Source organism: Aquarana catesbeiana, linkage group LG08 (assembly GCF_042186555.1).
Source record: "Aquarana catesbeiana isolate 2022-GZ linkage group LG08, ASM4218655v1, whole genome shotgun sequence".
In the NCBI taxonomy this organism is placed as follows: Eukaryota; Metazoa; Chordata; class Amphibia; order Anura; family Ranidae; genus Aquarana; species Aquarana catesbeiana.
Window position 1 is genome coordinate 27,480,346 of NC_133331.1, and position 21,373 is coordinate 27,501,718.

Genomic DNA, 21,373 nt, shown 5'->3' on the forward strand with positions numbered 1-21,373 from the left:
GTGTAAAACAATAATAATATGCTTCCTGGAAACCATTAAATACACAAGACTCTGACATTTCTTGATATTTGAAAGATCCTCCTTGATTGATAAAATAGAACAAGTCCAAAGACGGGTAACAAAAATGGTGAAAGGGTGTTTGATCCTTGAAAAAAGCTTAAAAAAAAGTTAACGAAAAAACAAACAAAAATAAATAAATACATAAATAAATAAAACAAACAAAACAAAAAATAATGGACAGACTTGATGGACTACTCTGTCTTTTTCTGCCATCACTTTTCTATTTTTCTATGATTTCTCTCTTTAATAGGAGATCTGATGGGCATGGCCCTGGAAAACCTGGACCGGCTCCTGGCAATGCCAAATGGGTGTGGAGAGCAGAACATGGTCCGCTTTGCCCCCAACATCTTCATTCTGCAGTATGTGGAGAAGACTCATCAGCTGACAGATGAGATCAAGAGCAAAGCTATCAAATTTCTCAATAGTGGTGAGCTACTCATTACGAATGATAAAATATCTATCCAAAATTGTTATTTTATCCTTTGCATTGAGATTAACAATAATGTTTAGAATATCTGCTGATGCCCGCTAGTCCTGATGACTGCCTTTTTTTCCAGAATTATATCCTCATGAATTAAAATCTAAGCTGATACCTTTAATGTATAAACTCTGAACTGGATTAAGACCAAACAGGGTCCCAGTAATAGGCCCCTCCATATATTTACCTTGTTCACATATTACAATAGAAGGAAAATATATATAATCTTTTCACCTCAAGTGATATTAAAGGCAATTTTTTTTAAAATAACAAACATGTCACACTCATCTGCTCTGTGCGGTGGTTTTGCACAGAGCAGCCCTGATCTGCCTCTTCTCAGATCCCCTGCTGGTGCTCCTGGCCCCTTCCTCCTACCGAGTGCCTCCAGAGCAAGCAGCTTGCTGAGGGGGCACCCAAGCAGGCTCGCTCTCGAGCCGCTGCTCTGCATGTCCATCCCCCCTCTCTCCTCATTGGTTCACTGGCTGTGATTTATAGGAATGGCTCCCCCTGCTGTCTCAACCAATGGAGTGGGATAGTCCCTAGAGAGTCAAGGCTCTCGTGCACATCCCTGCATTGCGATGGGGCTTAGGTAAGTATTACGGGGGCTGCTGCACAGAGAAGGTTTTTTACCTTCATGCATAGACATGAAGGTAAAAAACGTTGAGCCTTTAGAACTACTTCAAATATTACTGAAAGAATGAGATCCCAAAATGATGACATTTAAAAGGTCCAGTAGGTTTAATGAGCATGCAGAAAGGACATACAACGCTTGCTGCAAAACCACCCACCTGAGACCACGTCTCTAGTGTGTTTCATTCGAACCTGTGCTTGATCATAGAAATTGAGGCAATCAGAGGGGGAGCTGTTAAAATATGTTTATTACATCTGACTGGCCAAATCAAATAATCTTTTTTTAACCCTTAAAACCATAAACACATTTAATGAGGAATACATGCTTCATTAGTAGTAAGATGTGGTCTTTAGATCTTTACATCTCTACATAGGCTTATATGCCTTTTTAATGGGCACACATGCCTCAGAAGCTTTTGATGGGGTGTCTTGGAGTGGTGGCATATACACAGATCATCTTCAATATTACTACTTGATTCTCTGATGACCTGTAAGTTATGCCTCCAGTATCCTGCCATAGATACCATATAGATTATATAGATACTATTCTATATAATCTGCTATAGATACTATAGATTAGGGATGAGCTTCGAGTTCGAGTCAAACTCATGTTCGACTCAAACATTGGCTGTTCGCAAGTTCGCCGAACAGCGAACAATTTGGGGTGTTCGCGGCAAATTCGAATGCCGCGGAACACCCTTTAAAAGTCTATGGGAGAAATCAAAAGTGCTAATTTTAAAGGCTTATATGCAAGTTATTGTTATAAAAAGTGTTTGGAGACCTGGGTCCTGCCCCAGGGGACATGGATCAATGCAAAAAAAAGTGTTAAAAACGGCCATTTTTTTCAGGAGCAGTGATTTTAATAATGCTTAAAGTCAAACAATAAAAGTGTAATATCCCTTTAAATTTCGTAGCTGGGGGGTGTCTATAGTATGCCTGTAAAGGGGCGCATGTTTCCCGTGTTTAGAACAGTCTGACAGCAAAATGACATTTCGAAGGAAAAAAGCCATTTAAAACTACTCGCGGCTATTGCATTGCCGGTCCAACAATACACATCGAAGTTCATTGATAAAAACAGCATGGGAATTCCCCACAGGGGAACCCCAAACCAAAATTGAAAAAAAAAAAATGACGTGGGGGTCCCCCTAAATTCCATACCAGGCCCTTCAGGTCTGGTATGGATATTAAGGGGAACCCCGGACAAAATTTAAAAAAAAAATGACGTGGGGGTCCCACTAAATTCCATACCAGACCCTTCAGGTCTGGTGTGGATTTTAAGGGGAACCCCGCGCCAAACAAAAACAAACGGCGTGGGGTCCCCCCAAAAATCCATACCAGACCCTTATCCAAGCACGCAACCTGGCAGGCCGCAGGAAAAGAGGGGGGGACGAGAGAGCCCCCCCCCCCTCCTGAACCGTACCAGGCCACATGCCCTCAACATTGGCAGGGTGCTTTGGGGTAGCCCCCAAAACACCTTGTCTCCATGTTGATGAGGACAAGGGCCTCATCCCCACAACCCTGGCCGGTGGTTGTGGGGGTCTGCGGGCGGGGGGCTTATCGGAATCTGGAAGCCCCCTTTAACAAGGAGACCCCCAGATCCCGCCCTCCCTTTGTGAAATGGTAAGGTACCCCTACCATTTCACTAAAAAACTGTCAAAAATGTTAAAAATGACAAGAGACCGTTTTTGACAATTCCTTTATTTAAATTCTTCTTCTTCTTTCTTCTATCTTCCTTCATCTTCTTCTTCTTCTGGTTCTTCTGGCTCCTCTGGTTCTTCCTCCGGCATTCTTGTCCAGCATCTCCTCCGCGGCGTCTTCTATCTTCTTCTCCTCAGGCCGCTCCGCACCCATGGCATGGGGGGAGGCTCCCGCTCTTTTCTTCATCTTCTTTTCTTCTTCGTCTTCTTCTTCATCTTCTTCTTTTCTTCTCTTCTTCTCTTCTTCATCTTCTTCTCCGGGCCGCTCTGCATCCATGCTGGCATGGAGGGAGGCTCCCGCTGTGTGATCGCGTCTCCTCGTCTGACGGTTCTTAAATGACTGGGGGCGGGGCCACCTGTGACCCCGCCCCCTCTGACGCACGGGACAGCATGGATGCGGAGCGGCCCGGAGAAGAAAATGAAGAAGAGAAGAAGAGAAGAAAAGAAGAAGATGAAGAAGAAGATGAAGAAGATGAAGAGAAGAGCGGGAGCCTCCCCCCATGCCATGGGTGCGGAGCGGCCCGAGGAGAAGAAGATAAAAGACGCCGCGGAGGAGATGCTGGACGATAACACCAGAGGAAGAACCAGAAGAGCCAGAAGAACCAGAAGAAGAAGAAGAAGATGAAGGAAGATAGAAGAAAGAAGAAACATTTAAATAAAGGAATTGTCAAAAACTGTCTCTTGTCATTTTTAACATTTTTTACAGTTTTTAGTGAAATGGTAGGGGGTTTTGTACCCCTTTACCATTTCACACAGGGGGTGCCGGGATCTGGGGGTCCCCTTGTTAAAGGGGGCTTCCAGATTCCAATAAGCCCCCCGCCCGCAGACCCCCACAACCACCGGTCAGGGTTGTGGGGATAAGGCCCTTGTCCTCATCAACATGGGGACAAGGTGTTTTGGGGGGCTACCCCAAAGCACCCTCCCAATGTTGAGGGCATGTGGCCTGGTACAGTTCAGGAGGGGGGGCCGCTCTCTCGTCCCCCCTCTTTTCCTGCGGCCTGCCAGGTTGCGTGCTCAGATAAGGGTCTGGTATGGATTTTTGGGGGGACCCCACGCCGTTTGTTTTTTTTTTTGGCGCGGGGTTCCCCTTAAAATCCATACCAGACCTGAAGGGCTTGGTATGGAATTTAGGGGGACCCCCACGTCATTTGTTTTTTAAATTTTGGTTCGGGGTTCCCCTGTGGGGAATTCCCATGCTGTTTTTATCAATGAACTTCTGTGTATTGTCGGACCGGCAATGCAATAGCTGCGAGTAGTTTTAAATGGCTTTTTTCCTTCGAAATGTCATTTTCCTGTCAGACTGTTCTAAACACAGGAAACATGCGCATACAGGTATACTATAGACACCTCCCAGCTACGAAATTTAAAGGGATATTACACTTTTATTATTTGACTTTAAGCATTATTAAAATCACTGCTCCTGAAAAAACGGCCGTTTTTAAAACTTTTTTTTGCATTGATCTTTGTCCCCTGGGGCAGGACCCAGGTCCCCAAACACTTTTTATGACAATAACTTGCATATAAGCCTTTAAAATTAGCACTTTTGATTATTCATGTTCGTGTCCCATAGACTTTAACAGTGTTCGCGTGTTCGAACAAACTTTTTTCCTGTTCGCATGTTCTGGTGCGAACCGAAGAGGGGGGGTGTTCAGCTCATCCCTACTATAGATTATAAACTCTTTCACCTTCTGTATCCTCTTTTACACCTTAAACGACTGACATAGAACCCCAACCCCACAGGGGTGAGCAGCACGGCGATCGCGAGTGTGGCGTGTCAGTCTGACATGCCGCATCTCCGATCATGATAAGAAGCCTCTGACAGAGGCTTCTTACCACATGATCAGCAGCCTCTGACAGAGGCTTCTTACCACATGATCAGCTGTGACCAATCACAGCTGATCATCTAGAGAACCAGGAAGTGCCGGTAAACGGCATTCCTCGGTTCACGCTGACAGGGAGAGCTAATCGGCAGCTCTCCCTGTCAGAGAGGGGGTCTGTGCTGAGAATCAGCACACTGATTCTCAGCACAGGCCCCATCAAATGTACCCATAAGCTGCCAATTGGTGCCCAATCAGTGGCCCATCATAACCCCCTGCCAGTGCCCAATAAAGTGCCAATCAGTGCCCACCACAGTGCAAATCAGTGCCCACCATAGTGCCAATCAGTGTCCATCACAGTGCCAATCAGTGCCCAGCATTAACACCTGTCAGTACCTGCCGAATCAGTGCTGCCCATCAGTGCCATCTATTAGTGTCCATCAATGCTACCTGTCAGTGCCAATCAGTGCCCATCAATGCCGCCTGGCAGTGCCCAGTGCTGCCTGTCAGTGCCGATCAGTGCCGCCTGTCAGTGCCCATCAATGCCGCCTGTCAATGCCCATCGGTGCTGCCTGTCAGTGCCCATCAGTGCTGCATATCAGTGCCACCTATCGGTGCCCATCAGTTCTGCATTTCAGTGCTGTCTATCAGTGCCCATCAATTCTACATATGAGTGCCTCCTCATCAGTGCACATCACTGCCACCTTATCAGTGGCAACTCATCAGTGCCCAACGGTGCCGGCTCATCAGTGCCCATCAGTGAAGGGGAAAACCAAATTTTATAACAGAAACAAAGAAAAACTTTTTTTTTCAACAAAAATCTTGGTCTTTTTTAGTTTGTTTAGCAAAAAATAAAAACCACAGAGGTGATCACATACCACCAAAAGAAAGCTCTACAGTACCTGACCGCGAGATTGTGTTTCCAGCGCGATACCATCGCGCTGGTTCTCGGCGACAGGGTACTGTGAATGTCGCGCTGGCTCGCTCATCGGGAAAAGGAAACTTTGTTTTCCTTCCGCGATGAGTGACAGGCAGTGCTGACAGCTGTCTAGTATGAATCCTGAGGCGGGAACACCGCGCCAAATTTTAAATGAAAAAAACGGCGTGGGTTCCCCCCTCGGGGGCATACCAGGCCCTTGGGTCTGGCATGGATTGTAAGGGGAACCCCCTATGCCGAAAAATCGGCGTGGGGGGTCCCCCCCAAATCCATACCAGACCCTTATCCGAGCACGCAGCCCGGCCGGCGAGGAAAGGGGGTGGGGATGAGCGAGCGCCCCCCCTCCTGAGCCGTACCAGGCCGCAAACCCTCAACATAGGGGGGTGGGTGCCTTGGGGGAGGGGGGTGCCCTGCAGCCCCCCACCCCAAAGCACCTTGTCCCCATGTTGATGAGGACAAGGGCCTCTTCCCGACAACCCTGGCCGTTGGTTGTCGGGATCTGCGGGCGGGGGGCTTATCGGAATCCGGGAGCCCCCCTTAATAAGGGGGCCCCCAGATCCCGGCCCCCCACCCTGTGTGAATGAGTTTGGGGTACATGGTACCCCTACCCATTCACCTAGGGAAAAGTGTCAATATAAAAAAAACACAGTACACAGGTTTTAAGAGTAATTTATTAGTCAGCTCCGGGGTCTCCTTCCGACTTCTCCCGGTGTTCGGCCTCTTCTCCCGGGCCCCGCCGCTATCTTCTTCCAGCTCTATTGCCAGCGAGGGGCCTGGTCTGCTGCCGCTGTCTTGTCGCCGCTGTCTCGCCGCTTCTTCTCTTCTTTTCTTCTTCCCCGATGTTGACACGACGCTCTCTCCGGCTCGAATGCTGTGTGCGAGCTGCGGAGCCATTTATATAGGCGGTAACCCCGCCCCCTTAAGACGTCATGGTCCCAGCATGTGCAGGGACTCTGGCGTCATAAGGGGGCGTGACCCCAGAGTCCCTGCGCATGCTGGGACCATGACGTCGTAAGGGGGCGGGGTTACCGCCTATATAAATGGCTCCGCAGCTCGCACACAGCATTCGAGCCGGAGAGAGCGTCGTGTCAACATCGGGGAAGAAGAAAAGAAGAGAAGAAGCGGCGAGACAGCGGCGACAAGACAGCGGCGGCGAGACAGCGGCGGCAAGACAGCGGCAGCAGACCGGGCCCCTCGCTGGCAATAGAGCTGGAAGAAGATAGCGGCGGGGCCTGGGAGAAGAGGCCGAACACCGGGAGAAGTCGGAAGGAGATCCCCGAAGTCGGAAGAAGACCCCGGAGCTGACTAATAAATTACTCTTAAAACCTGTGTACTGTGTTTTTTTTTATATTGACACTTTTCCCTAGGTGAATTGGTAGGGGTACCATGTACCCCAAACTCATTCACACAGGGTGGGGGGCCGGGATCTGGGGGCCCCCTTATTAAGGGGGCTCCCGGATTCCAATAAGCCCCCCGCCCGCAGACCCCGACAACCAACGGCCAGGGTTGTCGGGAAGAGGCCCTTGTCCTCATCAACATGGGGACAAGGTGCTTTGGGGTGGGGGGCCGCAGGGCATCCCCCCTCCCCCAAGGCACCCACCCCCCCCTATGTTGAGGGCATGCGGCCTGGTACGGCTCAGGAGGGGGGGCGCTCGCTCATCCCCACCCCCTTTCCTGGCCGGCCGGGCTGCGTGCTCGGATAAGGGCCTGGTATGGATTTGGGGGGGACCCCCACGCCGATTTTTTCATTTAAAATTTGGCGCCGTGTTCCCGCCTCTGGATTCATACTAGACAGCTGTCAGCACTGCCTGTCACTCATCGCGGAAGGAAAACAAAGTTTTCCTTTCCCGATGAGTGAGCCATCTCGGCGCTGGCTCCTGCGACGGGGCTCGTAGGTGTCAAATCTCGCCGAGAAGTGCGGCGAGATTGACACAATATCGCGGTCACCTACTGTATTTGTGGGAAGAAAATGATAAAAATTTAGTTTGGGTACAGTGTTGTATGACCACGCAAATGTCATTCAAATTGCGACAGCACTGAAAGCTCAAAATTGTCCTGGGCAGGAAGGGGCAAAGGTGCCTGGTATTGAAGTGGTTGAAAAGGGCCCAAAATACATCCCTGGGAATTACAGACCACTTAGCCTAACATCAATAGTATGCAAGCTCTTGGAGGGGATGATAAGGGACTATATACAAGATTTTAGTAATGAGAACGGTATCATTAGCAGTAATCAGCATGGATTCATGAAGAATCGTTCTTGCCAAACCAATCTATTACCCTTCTATGAGGAGGTGAGTTGTCATCTAGATAAAGGAAGGCCCGTATATGTGGTCTATCTGGATTTTGCAAAAGCGTTTGACACAGTTCCCCATAAGCGTTTACTGTACAAAGTAAGGTCTGTTGGCATGGACCATAGGGTGAGTACATGGATTGAAAACTGGCTACAAGGGCGAGTTCAGAGGGTGGTGATAAATGGGGAATACTCGGAATGGTCACGGGTGGGTAGTGGGGTCCCCAAGGTTCTGTGCTGGGATCAATCCTATTTAATTTGTTCATAAACGACATGGATGATGGGGTAAACAGTACAATCTTTGTATTTGTGGACAATACTAAGCTAATCAGGGCAATAACTTCTCTGCAGGATGTGGAAACCTTCCAAAAAGATTTGAACAAATTAATGGGGTGGGCAACTACATGGCCAATGAGGTTTAATGTAGAAAATTGTAAAATAATGCATTTGGGTGGCACAAATATGAGTGCAATCTATAGACTGAGGGGAGAACCTCTGGGGGAATCTAGGATGGAAAAGGACCTGGGGGTCCTAGTAGATGATAGGCTCAGCAATGGCATGCAATGCCAAGCTGCTGCTAATAAAGCAAACAGAATATTGGCATGCATTAAAAAGGGGATAAACTCCAGAGATAAAATGATAATTCTCCCGCTCTACAAGACTCTGGTCTGGCCGCACCTAGAGTATACTGTCCATTTCTGGGCACCAGTCCTCAGGAAGTATGTACCGGAAATGGAGTGAGTACAAAGAAGGGCAACAAAGCTAATAAAGGGTCTAGAGGATCTTAGTTATGAGGAAAGGTTGCGAGCACTGAACTTATTCTCTCTGGAAAAGAGACACTTGAGAGGGGATATGATTTCAGTTTACAAATACCGTACTGGTGACCCCACAAAAGGGATAAAACTTTTTCGTGGAAGGGAGTTTAACAAGACTCGTGGCCACTCCGGCCGCGCCATTAAAATGAGAAGAAAATAGGTTTAACCTTAAACTACGTAGAGGGTTCTTTACTGTAAGAGCGGCAAGGAAGTGGAATTTTCTTTCACAGGCGGTGGTCTCAGCGGGGAGCATCAATAGTTTCAAGAAACTATTAGATAAGCACCTGAACGACCACAACATTCAGGGATATACAAGGTAATACTGACATATAATCACATACATAGGTTGGACTTGATGGACTTGTGTCTTCTTGGATCAGTTTTTGCATAAGTCCTCTTAACTCGAGTCCATTCTTACCTACAGTTTCAGCCCTGAGGAAGGGGGAGGCATTTCCCTCTAAACACATTGGCTTCATTTGATACCATTGTTTAATAAACACTTTGGTTTGACATTTTTGTTTCATGAATGTTTGTACTGGGTGCTCCGCAATACCCACCCCAGTGTTTTGACACCCATTGAGTGTTCTGTGTGGAACCATCAGAGAAGTAGCAGCCAGGACCAGAACAAAGTCTATCTGTACGGCACATTCACTTCACATCGGCACCAGAGAAGGAGGATTTAATTCTGTGACAGATCCAGGAATATCAATACCTCACTCATACTAGGCCACCACCTACACATTAGTTGTTTCAACCGGCAGGGAGAACCTGACCAATGGATTTGGGCTTTACAGACATTCTTATTCAAGCCCCCTTTATGAATGGGGAATGAGGACCATTGTTTGTGTCAGAGTATTGATAAAAGTTGGTTCTTAAGGTCCCCAGCACTCTTTAAAGCTAGCCAACAAGTAAGTTGGCTATAAAATGAACTATTGAGGCTCGCAACAATAAAAAAATATAGCAGAGAATGATTAATTTTGTGTGTTGTTTGCTTAGATTTTTTTTTTACTTTTATCATAATAGCTAATGAAAACTAAAATAGTGAATAGCTGTACTGAATGTAATTACTTTATTTTATATAGGATTTCAGAGAGAGCTGACATTCAAACATAATGACGGGTCATATAGTGCATTTGGATCGAGAGATCCAGAGGGTAACACATGGTGAGTTATTATCTTTATTATGCATTATTTATAATATGTGGTATTATGGATCAAATAATGAAGGATTTCTGAATGCAAACTCCAAACAAGCAATGTCAAAAATATGACAACGTTGAAAAAAGCTTTACTCAAACAAATGTGCAGTGTAAGTGGTGGAAGAAAACTGTTTGCAATAGCTAGAAGTATGGAAGCACATGAACTTCAAAGCCATGAAGGCCTTTTTTTTGGGCATTAAAGCAGGGTATACACGGACTGAAAATGACTTTTGGTCCTTGTGTAACGCTGTCTGTTCAACAGAAGTCAGTCTAACGACCAGCTTCTGTCAAATGGTCATGCTGGAAAACAACATTCGATCAGCTCTTGCAGCCAATGGCTGCGAGCGATGATCTGTGTATTCAGGTGGGAGGATCTCCCTTGTCAGAATACAAACAGAGCAGCAAAGGAGATCCATACATCACACATCGTTTGTGTGGATGTGGGGATCTGAACATTTTTTTTTTCGGTTGAAAAACTGAAAATGTATACCCTACTTAAAGAGGAACTGCAATCTGCTCACATAATTTGTAATAAAAACATCTTTGCCATTCTGAAGCTTCCCTCCAACCACTTTGCATATTATTTTATATATACTGTGATTCTGTACTTGCCAAATATGCTGCAGAAATCTCCCTCCACTGAGTCTGGCTGTGGGCAGCTGAAGCTGCTGTCTGTTTACTTCCTGTATTTACATAGAGGCACACCTCCAGCTCTGCACCTCTAATTGGCCCTCTTATGACTCATCCCCCCTCTTTTCCTGGCAAACACTCACGAGAGTGAGAGAGAGCTGTGCATGATGTCATAAGCCTAGGCTAATGACCAGACAAGAAACAGGAAGTGGGCTGTATAAGGTATTTACTGGCAGAAAGAAAATGGTTTACTATCCAAAGTTAAAACAACAACAAGGGCAGAAGATTTAATAGATGGAAAGATGAAAAACCGACTGAAGGTCCGCTTTAAGTCTTATCTGGAAGGGAACTCTAATGGGGATTCTAAAGGTTTCCAATTTAAAATTTCTAAATCTTTGATACTTAGGAGAAGGTGAAGCTTGTTATTGAGCTAGATGTACACATAATCAATTAAATCCTTTATGATTTATCATGTTAATGTAATTTTAAAAGTAATTTTCAATATTTTTTAAATTGGTAGCTTTCATTAAAATAATACCTTTGCTGGAGTACATGCATGTAGACAAGAAGTGGCTGCTAAAGGGCTGCAGGAAATCAGCAGCACAGATTATATAATAAGTATAAAAGCCCTCAGACCTTGAACAATCCTCTAATGATGCAATGGGTGTGATTTACTAAAATTGGAGGGTGAAAAATCTGGTGCAGCTCTGCATAGAAACCAATCAGCTTCCAGGTTTATTTTTGTCAAAGCCTAATTGAACAAGCTGAAGTTAAAAGCTGATTGGCTACCATGCACAGCTGAACTAGAATTTGTACTCTCCCAATTCAATAAATCAACCCCAATGTAAAGCTGTGCTGGATTGTAATTATTGATCTGTTTTATCAGCAGAACTGATTACCAAATGCTGTATGCATTAAAGTTGTATTGTATCATAAGACATGCTTTATCCCAAATCCCTATATAGCCACAGTTTATAACAACAGCCAAAATGCAGAACATTATCTCTATTTCTATATTTATTATTCAACTTTATTGCAGGCTGACAGCTTTCGTAGTGAAATCTTTCAGCAATGCTCGCCCATACATCTTCATAGATGAAACACACTTGAATGAATCGTTCAACTGGCTACGAGAGCATCGTAAGGAAAGTGGGTGCTTCAGAAGTGTGGGAAAACTCTTTCATAGTGAATTGAAGGTACAGTAAAGTTTGTTAGAAATACATGGAAGTAAATAACTATTTGTCATATGTGATAGAATCCCATCCGTTGTTTACTTTCCTCACTGATTGCCCACTCAGGCCTGATGGGCTATATTGAGAGGATATTTTTACAGACTGTCAAAGCAGATCCGCCTGCTAGGCAGTAGTGGCCCATCCATAGGGGGTGCATGGGCGCCATCCTTCTCCCCCCTATTCATGTGTCCGGTTCCCTAATCTACATGTGGGACGCCAGACGCATGCTCTAATCATGTGCTTAAAAAAAACCCCCAAAAATGGGTTATTTTTTGGGGGTTTTTTTTAAGCACATGATTAGAGCATGAGGCTCTAATTGGCTTAAAAAAAGTGTGGGCTCAGGGGGCAGAGCAAATATTCGCTATTGTCTTTGTAAGGAAATGTCCCACACTCCGCTTGAGTGCTTACCGACAACCACAAACAAGACAATACTTGTTTGGTTGCTCACCATGAACTGTTTATTGAAAACACAGATACACAGGTAATACTCTGGACAATCCTCCTCCTCTTTGCATTCCAGGCAGGGTAGACTGTCCAATCAGCAGGGAGAGCTGTTGGAGGAATCCCCCTCCCTCCCTCCTCACAGCAAACATACTTACACATCCCATAATATCCAAGGCAGACAAGCATAATAGAACAGTCGAATACAACCACACCCCAAACGACCCAGCAAAGAGTACATAACAAAATGATACAATATACAATATATATATATATATATATATATATATATATATTTATTTATTTATTTATATAAATATAACATTCCAGTGTGGTTGTACAGTTAGTCCAATTAGTACAGTTTAGACTGGGGACCCTATTAGAGACACAGGGTAACTTAGACATAGGAGGTGCATGGGGAGCTGAAACAAGGGTTTCCCAACCTCCCCAAGGAATTTTGGATTTCCACGGGCCCTCCCGTCACACATCTCCCCTTTCGGCAGGAGACTAACAGAGGAGGTGACCCCAGACAGATTGACTCCGAAGTTAGTCAGTAGTTCCAGTCCCCCAATGCCGGTATCCACACAGTACCCCAAATAAATTGTCCCAAACAGAGCATTACTCACCCAGTCAACCTCTGCCTCTCTCAGAGAACATACCCGCCGCTGGGGAGAAGTGCAGACTGTCCCTTCTCCCTGGAGTCCTTTCAGCCACTGGAGAGAAGAGAGGGTGACTGGGCTCACTCCGTCATGCTGTTGAGGATCTGGGTCGACTGCCCAGCATCCCTTTTGTACACAAGTGGAGACTGAAGTCCCATCCACTTTTGGTAGATGAACACCCGAACGTTCGAACACTGCGAAAGTTCGGACCCGAATAACGAACCCCATTAAAGTCTATAGGACCCGAACATCAAAAATTCAAAGTGCCCATTTTGAAGGCTTATATGCAAGTAACTGGGCATACAATGGTTATAGGGGTCCGGTCCCTGACTTGGGGGAAATGTATCAATAAAAAAAAAAAAGTTTCTGAAAAATGTCATTTTTAAATGAGCAGTGATTTTTTGATTTTTAAAGTTAAAGCATAAAAATTAAAAATTCCTTCCGATATAGTGCCTGGGGGGTCCCCTTAGTCTACCTGTAAAGTGGCAGATCTGTACCATATCTAGAATCTGCTGCAGCAATAATTGCATTTATAAAGCCAAAAAAATGAAATTTTCCCTGCAAGCTGCCTTTATTTTGCTCAGCAACAGCTGGGGAGCCAGTGTGTATGATGAGGCCACAATGTAGTGCACTGGGAACAAGATTAGAGATTTTTTGGATACATTCTGGTGTCACTTTGACTTTGGATAGAAGTAACAGGTGTGTAAAAATTGGTCTTTGGGTACTCATGATAAAAGCAAGAATTGGCCTTGCTGTTAAAAATTTCAATGATATGCACCTGTCAAACAGGTGCAGAAAAATTATTCTTTGGGTGTCGGGGGTGCCTTCCCACCATAACCCTATAGAGGTACTCTTGATGAAAGCAAGAATTGGCCTTGCTGTAAAAAATTTCAATGATATGCACCTGTCAAACAGGTGCAGAAAAATTACTCTTTGGGTGTCGGGGGTGCCTTCCCACCATAAACCTATAGAGATGCTCTTGATGAAGGCAAAAAAAATAGCAATGATATGCACCTGTCAAACAGGTGCAGAAAAACTACTCTTTGGGTGTCGGGGGTGCCTTCCCACCGTAACCCTACAGAGGTGCTCTTGATGAAGGCAAAAAAAATTGCAATGATATGCACCTGTCAAATGGGTGCTGAAAAATTGGTCTTTGGGTGTTAATTGTGCCCATGAAACCTATACCAAAAACATTCTTCCAGATGAAATGATTGAACACCCTCAAAGCTAGGCAGCCTCGAAGTCCTGCAGAGATTCCACATCCCAAAAAGACTTAATCAGTGACATCGGCATCAGGGGCTTCATAGCTGGTAATCCAGGACTGATTCATTTTTATAAAAGTCAAATGGTCCACGGAGTCTGTGGACAGACGCGTTCTACGATCTGCAACTAAATCTCCTGCAGCACTGAATGCCCATTCTGAAAGCACGCTGGATGCAGGGCAACCCAACAACTCAATAGCATACTGGGCAAGTTCTGGCCAGTGGTCTATTCTCATGACCCAGTAAGTCAGTGGATCGTCAGCTAGAAAGCTCTCCATCTCTGTTTTGGTCCCGAGGTAATTGTCCATCATGTGATGCAGATGCTGCCGATGGGATGTGGAAGCTGACAGCCCTGGGCAGCGAGGATTAAAAAAATTCTGAAATGCCTCACTTAGGCGGACACCTTCTCCAATGCTCCTGTCTTGACCAACAGAAGATTCAAAACAACGTTTATCACAACACTGTAACCTACTGGAGTCAGGAAAAATGTTAAAAAAAATCTTCTTTAACGTGTCCTCAAGAGATTTTATCTTCTGCACTCTCTGTGGGGACGAGATGAGTTCTAAGCCCTTCCCCTTATAACGGTGGTCAAGGAGGGTTTCATCCTTCTCCTTTATGCCACGTATTCTTGGGTCCTTTCGCAGGCTTTGAAGCATGAGGTTGCCCATGCGCCTCAAATTTGCATAGGCTTGAGAAGCAGACTCCTCAGGGTCATTTAGGATGACAGCATCTGGAACTTCCTCCTCCCAGCCACGTACTACTCCCAAGGGTCCTTGGGTTGGTAAGGCATGGCTTACAGATTGACGCATGTCTTCCTCTTCTACAAAGCCTATGAAAGTGCCAGAATCCTCCTCCTCATCCTCCTCCCCTCTCTCCTCCTGTGTGTTCTGTGACATAGGAATGATGGTGTCTGGATAAAGTGGGCCTTGAGAGGAAAGGAAGCCCTCCTCTTCTTCCTGCTTCTCTAGTTCCAGTGCCCTGTCCATAATGCCATGCAGAGTCTGCTCCAGCAGGAACACAACAGGGATTGTGTCACTGATGCATGCACTGTCACTGCTCACCATCCTTGTGGCCTCCTCAAATGGTGACAATACAGTGCATGCATCCTTAATGATCAGCCATTGGCGTGGGGAAAAAAGGCGAGGCGGCCTGAGCCTGTCGTTGTGCCGTACTGGCACAGGTACTCATTGATGGCTCTCTGCTGCATGTATAGCCGCTGCAGCATTCCCAAAGTTGAGTTCCACCTGGTGGGCATGTAACAAATCAGGCAGTTTACGGGCAGGTGGAATTCTCGCTGAATTTCAGCCAACTGAGCACTGGCTGTGTATGACCGACTGAAATGGCTACAGACTCTTCTGGCCTGCTTTAGTACATCTTGCAACTCTGGGTACGTACTTAGGAAACTCTGCACCACCAAATTGAGGACATGTGCCAGGCATGGCACGTGTGTCAACTTTCCCAGTCTAAGGGAGGACAGGAGGTTTGAGCCATTATCGGACACCACCATTCCTGGCTCCAACTGGCGTGGTGTGAACCACCTCAGAGCTGCAAGAATCTCTGCTCCGGTGTGGTTCCTGTCCCCTAAACACACCAGCTGAAGCAGTGCATGGAACCTTTTAGCCTGACTCTGGGAATAGCTCTTTGAATTCTTAGGGGGTACCTGATGTTCATAGGACAATTCTGCAGAGGAGGGCATGGATGTGGTGGAGGAGGAGGAGGGGGTAGAGAAGTAGTAGATCCACTGCAGCAGATGGGGTAGATAAATTTGCTGGCTACAGTCTACAGCTGGTGGTGTACTGCTAGGACCTGGGACATCCTGTGCTATACCATAATCCCTATCAGTGGAGGCTGCTGAAAGGTAATGACTCGGTATCGCGGGGCAGACTGAAGTGGGTAAGGAGGAGGAGGGACAGATTTGTGCCCCTTTTGTGTGGCTTTTAGGTGCTCTTGCCAACGGGCTGAGTGGTTTGACGTTTAATGCCTTGTTAGGCATGTTGTACCCAAATGGTTGGTGTTTTTGCCACGTTTGATGTGCCTGAGACACAGTTTGCAGATAGCAACAGTGCAATCTGCTGCAGATGGCAGATGTGCTGAAAAAGGCCCAGACAGCTGAGCTTTGGGGAGTGGGCCGGAAGATAACAGCTGCAGAATGTGATGGAATAGGGTGGCTGCTCTTTCTTGATGTCGGCCTGCTTGGGGTTGTGCCGCCTCACCTTCAGTTTGACCTCATCATCATCATCATCATCATCTCCCTCGCCTCCATCTTTATAATTACCACTGGAGACAACTTGGCAATACGCTGCGGCTTGGGGTACATGAATGCCAATTTGTCTACCAGTGTTCCTCCCTCTCTCTAGGCTTATGTTCCTGTCATCCTCAACCTCAGAACCAACATCTGAATCCAGTAATGGTTGGGCATCATCAAGGAGCTAGTGCCTGATGCTGTGGTCAAATAACTCAGCTGACTTCTCAATGGCTGATGTTGGGGCTATGGCGGGAATAGATGTGAACAAAGAGGCAGGTTTATCCACTCTGGCAACTGCAGGGAACTACACACTTGTCTCTGCTTGCGTGACAAAGGATGAGGAGGATGAGGAAGGTTTAGTAAGCCAATCCACCACCTTCTCTGAATGCTGTTGCTGGATAGCATGGGCAAACTCACTAAAAAGAGGAAATGATGCCCTGCCTGAGGACTGGTCACCTTGTCCACCTTTGCCTGTGGACACATTTGTTGCTGGCCCCCTTACAGTGCCAAGGGAACGTCTGCCTTTCCTTGTCCTCGCAGACATTGGGAGGGAGGGGGCGGTGCTCATAAGCAATTGTAAAGAAGAAGTTGAAATCTGTGCATAGATAATTTGAGTACACACACTACACAGAGACACTCCACGGATACACTAAAATATATTACAATATAATGCGCCAAACGTACAGTGACGCACAGAACTATATGGCATTAAACTGGCAGTAGCGCGGGGCGTGGCCTGCACCAGAGCTGAACGGCTGCATGATCTAGGAGCTCCTGCCGAACAGAGGATTCAGCGGCACATAGCGACCCACCGGATCACCCTATCCACGCGATTCCACGGTGGTATTGCTCCCAGGAATCCCTGCTATCGCCTCACGGACTTCCTCATTCACAAACAACAAGGAGGTAGGCAAGATGGCAGCGGGCCGGCACACACGCCTGAACCAAGGGCACAGCACAAGCCTAAAAAGGGGACATCTACACAAAATAACATCTCCCCTAACATCTCCCAATCCTTCCCTGCCTCCCCAGTCCAGCTAAAGCCAAATTTAGACTGGGTGATGACGGATGCAGCCCAGCACCCAGCCCTGTCATTGACTCTGAGGATGACACGAGGGTTCTGCCAGATTCTATCAAATCTTTCCCCACTAAACATCAACCTGTAATGGACACAGTCTTAAAAGACATGCTCCTCTCCCTTAGAAGTTCTCTGCAGGGAGATATGATGAAATGCATGAACAGATTTAACACAAATTTACAGGCAGTTGAATCTAGAGTGGATCATATAGAGCATAAAATGGGGGAGTATGCAACCACTATAAATGAACTAGTGGACTATACTGAGGAGAAAGAGGGGGACACTGAATGGATAAAAGCCAAATTAGCAGACATCGAAGATAGAAGCAGAAGGAATAATCTGAAAATAATGTGGATCCCTGAATCAATCCAGCAATCAGAATTGCGTTCCTATGCTTCATCCGTATTCCAATCCCTCATCCCCAGTCTCACCATCATGGATGTCACGATTTATAGAATCCACCGTCTTCCCAAGCCTGCATACTTACCTGATCAAGTGCCTAGAGATGTGATTCTACGTCTCCATTTTTACCACATCAAGGAGCAACTTATGACGGTGATGCACAAAAGGGACCAGATCCCCACACAACACCAGAATTTGCAATTTTATGTGGATTTGTCCAAGTACACATTGCAAAAGAGAAAGAACCTGAATACTATTACTAAAACACTCAGGAATCACAAAATAGCTTACAGTGGGGTTACCCCACTAAACTTTCCATTGTTAAGGAAGACCACACATACATTATTGATTCCGTGGAGAAAGGAATTTCTCTGCTGGAGGACTGGAAAATCCTCCCTGAACAAGAGGATGATCACTCTCCTGCAAGGCATGTAAAGCAAGTCAATCCTGACTGGAAAAAAGTAACAAAAATGCTAAGTCGCATACCTAAGTCCAGATGGTAGTCTAGACACTGCTTACTTAGAATCCCTGGGAGGCCTTCCAGAGGAGCCTTTAGGCTTGAACTCACACCACTTTAATTGGGCAGCACAGAGCTGCACACGGGTATTTTCTACCTATTGTTGAGCAAGGCCGATACCTAATTCTAGTATGCGATCTGAACCTGGCCACTTATACAATTGTAAATGTATACTTTCCCAACCGACACCAACTGCGATTTTCCCATAAGCTAATGAAAAAAGTATGTTCCCATCAAAAAGGTTTACTAGTAATCTGTGGGGATTTCAACACCACTCCAGATCCTTACATGGATTCCTCTTCAGGTGAGCAGAGGAGAGGACAGTCACTTTTACACCCTATCCACACTCAGAAACTATTTGATGCCTGGAGATGTCTACACGCAGGAGAAAGGGACTTTACCTTTTTTTATCCCCCCACAGAACGTACTCTAGGATCAACTTTTTTTAGTTGATCAACAAACACTGGCTAGAGTAACCTCAACCCGTATAAATACTATAACCTGGTCGGACCACGCTTCCATTACTTTAACAATAGCAGACTCTGCCACTACTACCTCGACTCCAATGTGGAGGGTCAACTCATATCTACTACAACAGGATACTTTTAAACTACATATAGAAAAGCATTTAACTGAGTTTTTTCGACTAATGTACTGTTAGTCCAGTATCCCTCTGTCTTGTGGAATGCTCATAAAGCATACATTTGGGGAATACTTATTCAAATGGGGGCGAGGGCAAAGAGGCAGAAGCAAAAACAAGTTACTGATCTCAGCACTCTTTAATCTTTAAACTAGAAACCAGTAACAAACAAAACACCTCACTGCAAACTTCCCAAAAACTGAATCAACTACATCATGACCTCAGAAACCTCCTATTGGAGAAGTTTGAGAAAACATCTAAAAGGCTAATGCCCTGTACACGTGACCGGTTTTGCCGTCGGAATAAACTCCGAAGGTTCCTCTGACGGAACTCCGACGGAATTCCATTCAAGCGGTCATGCCTACACACAGTCAGACCAAAGTCCGACCAAAGTCCGACCGTCAAGAACGCGGTGATGTACAACACGTACGACCGGACTAGAAAAAGGAAGTTCCATAGCCAGTAGCCAATAGCTTCCGTCTCGTACTTGATTTCAGAGCATGCGTCGTTTTTGGTCCGTCGGAACAGCATACAGACGAGCAGTTTTCCCGATAGGAATTGGTTCCGTCGGAAATATTTAGAACATGTTCTATTTCTAGGTCCGTCAGAATTTTCTAAAAAAAAAGTCAGATGAGGCATAGACACGATCGGAATATACAATAAAAAGCTTCCGTCGGACTTTTTCTGTCTGACATTCCGATCGTGTGTACACGGTATTAGGTGCCACCGGTAATAGAGCAGGTAAATTATTAGCACATAAGTTGAGAGGGCACAGATACAAAACCAAAATTCCGTACTTATTGCACCCGCAATCTAAAGAAAAATTATATCATCCACAGGATATTGCAGATACATTCACTCACTATTACAGCACCTTATATAACCTAAATGATGATGCTAGCACCCACCAACCTAACATTGATCTGATCAATCAATTTTTACACAAAATCAAGCTGCCACAACTCTCCCGAGATCAACTAGAATCACTTGACTTACCATTTAATATCTCTGAACTATACAAGGTGATTGAATCCCTCCCAGCCAATAAATCTCCTGACCCAGATGGATTCACTGGGGAATATTTTTGAATTTTTAAAGTAATTCTCTCGCCTCATGTAGAACATTTATTCAATGCTGCTGCTGTCTCTTCCTTCCTACCACCTGAAATGTTAAAAGCACTTATTGTTACACTGCTGAAGCCGGGGAAAGATCCAACTTCACCCCCAAATTTTAGACCCATTTCCCTTCTCAATTTCGATGTGAAGATATACGCTAAACTCATTGCTACCCGCCTGATTGATATTCTTCCATTTCTCATTCATCCGGACCAGACGGGTTTCACTAAGGTTAAGCAAATTGCTGACGCCACCCGCAGGTCAATTAATGTCATTCACCTGGCTAAGCTCCAGAAAAGGCCTTCTCTGCTGCTAGCTTTGGACACAGAGAAGGCCTTTGACAGGGTCCATTGGAAATACCTTGCCCAAATACTAGCAAAATTTGTTTTTTCAGGAAACATCCTATCAGCAATTATGGCCCTCTATTCTAAACCTTCGGCTCAGGTATACACCTCCGGAGTTCTATCAAAACCATTTACTATAACCAATGGGACCCATCAGGGCTGCCCCCTGTCACCTTTCATATTTAACTTACTAATGGAACCCTTAGCCACATTTATCCGTAATCATCCTAATATTAAAGGATTCCCATTACGCAAGTCAACTCGCACTATTAGTCTTTTTGCGGATGACATCATTATGGTACTCACAGATGTGGAGTCTTCCCTGCATTAGAGTTATTTAACCAAGTTTCATATTACAAGATAAATGAGAGCAAATCGTATATATTGGGATTGGGCATTAATTCCCACCTTCAAATGAAACTCAAGACACGTTTTCCATACACTTGGAGTGAGGAGGGGATCAAATATCTAGGTATCATGTTGACAGCTTCCACAGATCAACTAGTTAATGCTAACTATATTCCCTTTTTAAATGTATTAAACAACAAGCTTCAGGAAATAGCTAAGGTTGAATTAACATGGTCTGGAAGGTTGGCAGCCTTCAAGATGGTAATTTTGCCGCAGTTACTTTATCTGTTTAGGACATTAATCATACCAGTCCCAAACTCTTTTTTCTCCACAGCACAATCCCTATTGAATAGATACTTATGGCAGGGCAAAAGGGCAAGATTTGCCTTTAAGAAGTTAGTAGGACATAGGAGAGCAGGGGGAGTGGGACATGTACTACTAAAGGACTACCATATCGCAGCAATACTGGCACAGGTGAGGGCCTGGTTCCCCCAATTAAGGGCATCTGGACCTAGATGGTTGGAACTGGAGAACTCG

General features: G+C 45.5%; 1 protein-coding gene across 1 annotated transcript in view; it reads left to right on the top strand.

The window, feature by feature from the left end:
* The window catches only part of LOC141105652 (alpha-2-macroglobulin-like protein 1), a 229,058-nt gene that overhangs the window by 142,059 nt on the left and 65,626 nt on the right, over positions 1-21,373 (top strand). The window contains exons 24-26 of the mRNA XM_073595628.1: positions 311-487; positions 9,807-9,888; positions 11,593-11,749. Of these exons, the coding sequence (XP_073451729.1) occupies positions 311-487; positions 9,807-9,888; positions 11,593-11,749 (416 nt within the window). The remainder of the gene's footprint in view (positions 1-310; positions 488-9,806; positions 9,889-11,592; positions 11,750-21,373) is intronic.